The sequence below is a fragment of the Hordeum vulgare genome, chromosome 3H (assembly GCF_904849725.1).
Source record: "Hordeum vulgare subsp. vulgare chromosome 3H, MorexV3_pseudomolecules_assembly, whole genome shotgun sequence".
NCBI lineage: Eukaryota > Viridiplantae > Streptophyta > Magnoliopsida > Poales > Poaceae > Hordeum > Hordeum vulgare.
The window spans coordinates 600,898,182-600,905,280 of NC_058520.1; the positions used below are offsets into that span (position 1 = coordinate 600,898,182).

The 7,099-nt window shown below is 44.2% G+C and overlaps 1 protein-coding gene across 1 annotated transcript; it reads right to left on the bottom strand.

Moving 5' to 3' along the window:
- Window positions 1-2,198: 2,198 nt before the first annotated feature.
- Window positions 2,199-5,643, bottom strand: LOC123440994 (cysteine-rich receptor-like protein kinase 6). Its single transcript, XM_045117529.1, has 2 exons — window positions 4,286-5,643; window positions 2,199-2,237 (listed from the first exon to the last, which is right to left on the bottom strand). The coding sequence occupies exon 1, from the start codon at window positions 5,268-5,270 to the stop codon at window positions 4,548-4,550; it is 723 nt and encodes a 240-aa protein (XP_044973464.1). The 5' UTR covers window positions 5,271-5,643; the 3' UTR covers window positions 2,199-2,237; window positions 4,286-4,547.
- Between the last annotated feature and the right edge of the window lie 1,456 nt (window positions 5,644-7,099).

Sequence of the window (7,099 nt, forward strand, 5' to 3'; positions counted from 1 at the left end):
AAACTGACAATCTCTCTCGAAGTAGCACGGTTTCGAACGAGAACTCATCTCTTACAAAGTGATTTCATTTTTTAAAACTTATTTGAACTCCATACTTTTTGTGTGTTCAAAATGCACCATTCAAAGGCACATCACAAAATTTCAACAATTTCTGACTTCATTTGTTATATTTCGTGCATTTACTTATTTTTTTGAGCTAGTTGACCCTGAAATTGAAAAGCACTACAAATGAACTCTGAAAATGTTGAAAGTTGGCATGCTATCATCATTTCACCCACATAGCATGTGTTAAAAAGTTGAGAGGCCTACGACAAAGACTGGATGCAGTTCGTGTACAAAACTGACAATCTCTCTCGAAGTAGCACGGTTTCGAACGAGAACTCATCTCTTACAAAGTGATTTCATTTTTTAAAACTTATTTGAACTCCATACTTTTTGTGTGTTCAAAATGCACCATTCAAAGGCACATCACAAAATTTCAACAATTTCTGACTTCATTTGTTATATTTCGTGCATTTACTTATTTTTTTGAGCTAGTTGACCCTGAAATTGAAAAGCACTACAAATGAACTCTGAAAATGTTGAAAGTTGGCATGCTGTCATCATTTCACCCACATAGCATGTGTTAAAAAGTTGAGAGGGCTACGACAAAGACTGGATGCAGTTCGTGTACAAAACTGACAATCTGTCTCGAAGTAGCAGGGTTTCGAACGAGAACTCATCTCTTACAAAGGGATTTCATTTTTTTTGAACTTATTTGAACTCCATACTTTTTGTGTGTTCAAAATGCACCATTCAAAGGCACATCACAGAATTTAACAATTTCTGACTTCATTTGGTATATTTCATGCATTTACTTATTTTTTTTGAGCTAGTTGACCCTGAAATTGAAAAGCACTACAAATGAATTCTGAAAATGTTGAAAGTTGGCATGCTATCATCATTTCACCCACATAGCATGTGTTAAAAAGTTGAGAGGGCTACGACAAAGACTGGATGCAGTTCGTGTACAAAACTGACAATCTCTCTCGAAGTAGTAGGGTTTCGAACGGGACCTCATCTCTTACAAAGGGATTTCATTTTTTTAAAACTTATTTGAACTCCATAATTTTTGTGTGTTCAAAATGCACCATTCAAAGGCACATCACAAAATTTCAACAATTTCTGACTTCATTTGTTATATTTCGTGCATTTACTTTTTTTTTTTGAGCTAGTTGACCCTGAAATTGAAAAGCACTACAAATGAACTCTGAAAATGTTGAAAGTTGGCATGCTATCATCATTTCACCACATAGCATGTCTTAAAAAGTTTAGAGGGCTACGACAAAGACTGGATGCAGTTCGTGTACAAAACTGACAATCTCTCTCGAAGTAGCAGGGTTTCGAACGAGAACTCATCTCTTACAAAGGGATTCATTTTTTTAAAACTTATTTGAACTCCATACTTTTTGTGTGTTCAAAATGCACCATTCAAAGGCACATCAAAAAATTTCAACAATTTCTGACTTCATTTGGTATATTTCGTGCATTTACTTATTTTTTTTGAGCTAGTTTACCCTGAAATTGAAAAGCACTGAACTTATTTGAACTGAAGACTTTTTGTATATATATGTGGTCGAAATGCATGATACCATGAAGTTAGAAAGGGCTAAACCATTCAAAAGTAGCAAATGAAGTTAGAAAGGGCTAAACCATTCAAATTTGGAAACTATAAATGGCACAAACAGAAACTAGACATATATAAATTGGTCCAAGAAGTACATGATACTAGCCCAAACAGTACATAATAATAGCTACCATAGACAAGTGTTAGACGTTCAGAACACTACTCGTGTGAATCATCTAAATCAGAATGTCCAAGTTCCTCGAGGTGACGCTGGCCATAGTTGACGACTCGAATCTTGCGATACAACTCGTATGAAACGTATGCATCTTTTGCTGCATACTGAATGTTGATATCATCAAGTGGGCCCTTCTCCCAAAGTTTGTGCTGATACTTTGGAAAACTGGTCTTCATATCACCATATGACTCATCGATCAAGGCAACTGCCATATGAGCCATCGAAGTCCTGTCATGTCGAAGCCTGAATATCGTGTGGAGATCAACGTGGCAACCAGCTGGTATCTCAATACCGAAGCTATGTCTCATCTTCAGCCTGTCGTTCCTTATGTCAACGGAAGCAAAAGTGACGCCGCTGCGAAGGAACTCCATGAGTTCAGGACAATGCTTGTCACTCCTGCAACAGAAACAAATTAGAATGGAACAAATGTTACATACTGCTGCAATAAGGAAACATGTTTCACTACAACTAAAGAAAAACTTATCTTTAGGATTCAAATAGAACATATGCAATGGAACCTAGATAGATCACTACAACTATTTGAAGTGAACCAACTATGATTCCAATGGAACATATTAAACACTAGTTCATTCTAATACGATTTTTCAGATTATGGAACACTATTCCAATCAGATTGTGTTCCCCTTCAACTAATCAAAATTGTTTCACTACAACTATTTGAAGGGAACCAACTATGATTCCAATGGAACATGTTAAACACTAGTTGATTCTAATACGATTTTTCAGATTATGGCACACTATTCCAATTAGATTGTGCTCCCCTTCAACTAATCAAAATTGTTTCACTACAACTATTTGAAGGGAACCAACTATGATTCCAATGGAACATATTAAACACTAGTTGATTCTAATACGATTTTTCAGATTATGGAACACTATTCCAATTAGATTGTGCTCCCCTTCAACTAATCAAAATTGTTTCACTACAACTATTTGAAGGGAACCAACTATGATTTCAATGGAACATATTAAACACTAGTTGATTCTAATACGATTTTTCAGATTATGGAACACTATTCCAATTAGATTGTGCTCCCCTTCAACTAATCAAAATTGTTTCACTACAACTATTTGAAGGGAACCAACTATGATAGAAACAAATAAACTTATACAATGTCATTATCTTGGATCAAAGAAAGCCTCAAAACTTACTTCGCCCATTGGAAGATTAAGACATGGATTGCGAAGCATATTTGGATGACGGCAACACCGCGTTGATTGGCCGTGTACTCCAGATCAAGCCCGAAGAACTTCTCATGATCCGCTGCGTGGTTAAACCATCGTTCCTTCAACTGTTGAAGGAAAAACGGCACCTCCGTGCTCAGGTTCGTGTACACGACACGGAGCTTCGTCGCGCCATGCGCGACCACCTCACGAAAGATAGTTGGCATGGTGGAAGAAGAGAAGGGAAGAAGAGAGGAGAAGAACAGAGAGGGCGACGCGAGAGAGAAGAAGAACAGAGAGGGCGACGCGAGAGAGAAGAAGAACAGAGAAAGGGCGACTGTACGCTTCGGTTCGTGCTTTTCATCTCCCGAAACGACGCGGGATGCAAACCGTTTGGGCCATTAATCCCGGGTTGAGCCACCAACCGGGACTAAAGAGGTATACCAAACGGTTGCCACCACTACGACAGGCCATGTGTTAGGCTTTTAGTCCCTGGTTCAACCACCAACCGGAACTAAAGAGGTATGCCAACGGTCGCCCCACTACGGCAGGCCACGTGTTAGTCCTTTAGTCCCGGGTTGAGCCACCAACCGGGACTAAAGGGGGATACGAACGGTTGCCACCACCACTGCCCGCCGCGTAGCCCTTTAGTCCCGGTTTGGGACACGAACCGGGACTAAAGGCTCCTTACGGGCCGGGACTAAAGCCTCGAGGGAGGCACTGAGAATTGGGGCGACGTGGCCGGGCCTTTAGTCCCGGCCCAGAGGCACTCCGGGACTAAATGGTCCAGGCCAAAGGCCCGTTTTCTACTAGTGGGGGCAAAGATGTATGCGTTTTTTTTTCATCCAGAAACATGGATACGAACTAATGGCTTAGTCATTTAAAAAGCCAAGCACACAAGCATACATATAGTGTGTAATAAGCAAAATTATATATTTCCTTATAAGATAATGTAATCACACACGTAACTATTGCAAGTTCATTGCCAAAATAAAATTAAACTAACCACTTGAGGCACAATAATTTGATAAATATGAGTATGAATAAATTGAAATACTACTCTCATATGCTCAAACTTGTTCATACAAAATTAGGACGTGAAGCTAGATTCAAACAATCTACTTACCGATTTAAAAGTGAATTTGTACACATGGATAATTAATACAGAATATGCTACCTTTTTAACACGGAAATCAGAACAGCATAAGAGTGTGGAAATTATAAAAAGAGAGAACTAAACGTCTAAACCTAGGGCTTACCTTGATTGATTGACAGATCAGTACAGTTTCCTCTGTGGGGATGGCAAGGTGGCCAGCCGGCCAGGCTGATCGCTGGAGGGGCAACGTAGAGCAGCAGCAGGCAGCGCGCGTGACGGCTTGGCGGTCACGCGAGCAGCAGATCAGGCGACGAACACATCTCAAACTCGACCAAAAGTCAATATGTTTCTCACCAGACGGTTGAGGATTGCACACCGTGTCCCCAAAACTCAACCACCTTTCCTACCGTCCATGTACTTGACTGTTAACTGGTAGTAAGGCTGGAAACAGGCCGCACAGTCGTCAGCGGCCAGGTCGGGCGTGCATTGCATAAGGCAGTAGAGCGTCGGGAAGGAGCTGCCGACCTGCCGTCTAAGCGCGAGGTGGTGAACCTCCTCGAGTTGTTCGCGGCCGATTGAGCCGTGTCGTTCACAAGTGTGAATAACAAGCGGCTGAAGGAGTCAGCCGGTATTGTCGAGTTGTTCATCAACATCTCGAGGCTCACAATGACGAGTATATTGTCATTGACGGTGGTGGCAAGAAAATTCTGGTTGGAGAACCTGAGCATGCAGGGATTGCTATTGTAGTACACGGTGGCATCCTTATTGTCCGTGCAGTGTTCCTGCCCGTCCTGGAAGGCAGTAACCAAGCATCCCTCGCAGGCAGAGGCATTGGAGTCCCCGCGGCAGAGAGCAAGGGCGAAGATGGTGTTCGGAACATTGCCGACGGTGTCGGTGGCAAAGAGGGTGGTGTTGGATGCTGCTTTCTTCGGGAGGGTGGAAGAGAGGAGCCTGAGGTTGGCTTCATAGGTGCTATTTGATTTGTAGGTGCCGCTCTCGCCGCAGGATGGCCATGTTCGGGCAGCGGTGAGAGGCAAGAGGGGTAGGAGTGGGAGGATAATCATGGCCATCCATGGATGACAAGGCAGATCCACGGATGATAGGAACCTCATCGTGAGGCAACCTCTAGAAACTGAGGAGCTCTCCATAAAAAAGGGGGACAAAAAATTATGTTAGAACAGGAACATAATAATTAGCTAAAAAGTAAAAAAAAAAAAACAATGTAGAGAACTGGAAAACGCCAGCATATGGCAAAGCTCCACCTCCCCACATTGTAGTAACTCTGGATCATCACAATTTCACAAAGATACGGCACACCAACCTAAAGAAAACAGAGGAGAAATGTCCATCTGCTCAGAACTACAAAGACAACATGCTATTGCTGGAAAAACTTCTCAGAATTCAGAACCTATGGAGCTAGAAGAATATGCTCCTTTGTCTACGTCATCAGGCCTTCAGTGTTAGAGTTGTGTCGAATATTATTGTACAAGGTAGGTTACAGTTGGACTCTGAGTAGTATTGTGTTTAGACAGGATATGAAGTCGTGTCCTGATAGGACACTTGTATCCTAGGCCTCTCATATATAGCGGGGGTAGACACACGATGTAACCTATGCCAACATAATACCACGGGTGCGCGGGGAGCCGGCGACGTGTGCCGGCACCCGGGCGGCCGAGGTGCGGTATTGTGACGGTGTCACGGGGAGGAGCGCCCGTAGTCAGGCCCCGGGGATGTAACCATATCGGTGAACCTCGTTAACAAATCTCGGTGTTGTGCTTGTATGATTGCTTGGTCCTCGGTTGATCAACGAAGTGCCTCGGATTATTCTAACAAGTGGTATCAGAGCAAGGTTTCGAGAGGCTGTGAAAGTTGATCTAGAGGTGGAGCAGAACTCGTCGAGTCGGTTGGGGGTCGAGACATGCGACCAGAAAAATCGACGGGAACGGCGGAAGTTGTAGTTCTTCGAGAAGTAATCGCATCGTGGCAGCGGCGTATAGCGTACGGTAAGTCCGGTCTCGACGAGATCGCAAGGCAGAGGAACGTGCTGCAGCGGGCGTCTCAACGAGATCATGGAAAACAGCAGATGTGATCGGCTTCGGCTTGGCGGCGGTTATGGTGCCGCAGTAGCGGCCTATGGCCCAGGACGGGCAGCCCAAGCGGTGAGAGGTGCTGGTGGGCGTGGCCCCGTGTGGGGGCTGGACAGGCGGCGCGGTGTGCGTAGCTGGAACCAGCCAGATTAGAGCATCGATTGCAATGGACCTGTTGCTGGCTCCATTGTGCGGGGCGGAGTCATCAGGTGTGCGTGTGGTTTTCAACTAAAGGCCAAGGAGTGCACGTATGTTAGCTGCTGGAGGCATATGAGATTTGTTTGGAAGTAAAAAAGGAAAGTAGATGGAGTTGCCCATAGAAGGAATTACGAGGCGTAGCCTTGTTTGGTCAAAGCTACAAGGAAGGTTTTTCTTGGGCATTTTTGTTCTTGATGTGCACGGAAGTTGTACATGATAGAGCGGCGCGGACAAGTGGGTCGTGACAGGATCATGCATACACATCGCATCAAGCAAGGCACCGAGATGTGTGGGCGGATACGGCGCAGGGTGGAGCATGTTTGTAGTCAGACAATTTGACTGGGTCGGACTAGACAGTCTGATGGATCGACGTGGATGTCGGTTAAAGCAGAAGACGGTGGTGATTTCAGCGACGACGACATAAGAGTGTGATGCTGATGGTGACCAACTTCTGGGGCGTGAAAACACGCAGCACAGGTCTGAGAACTTGTGCAGCTTTCGACGGACTATGGCGCAGGGTTGATTCAAGGTTGTGTACATATGAAAGGTTGAAGTCGACAAGGCGTGCGGTAGCATGGCCAGCTACATGGAGTCATGTTGAAGGTGGAGTTGGAGTCTAGCGGAAGACTTCACTCTGTGCTGATGGAGGGGCTACGGCGTAAGAATTCGGAGAATCGTAGCCTATTTCAGTG

What these genes read in the sequence shown, in the direction of transcription:
- LOC123440994 (XM_045117529.1), bottom strand. Translation starts at nt 5,270, where the DNA reads ATGGAGAGCTCCTCAGTTTCTAGAGGTTGCCTCACGATGAGGTTCCTA.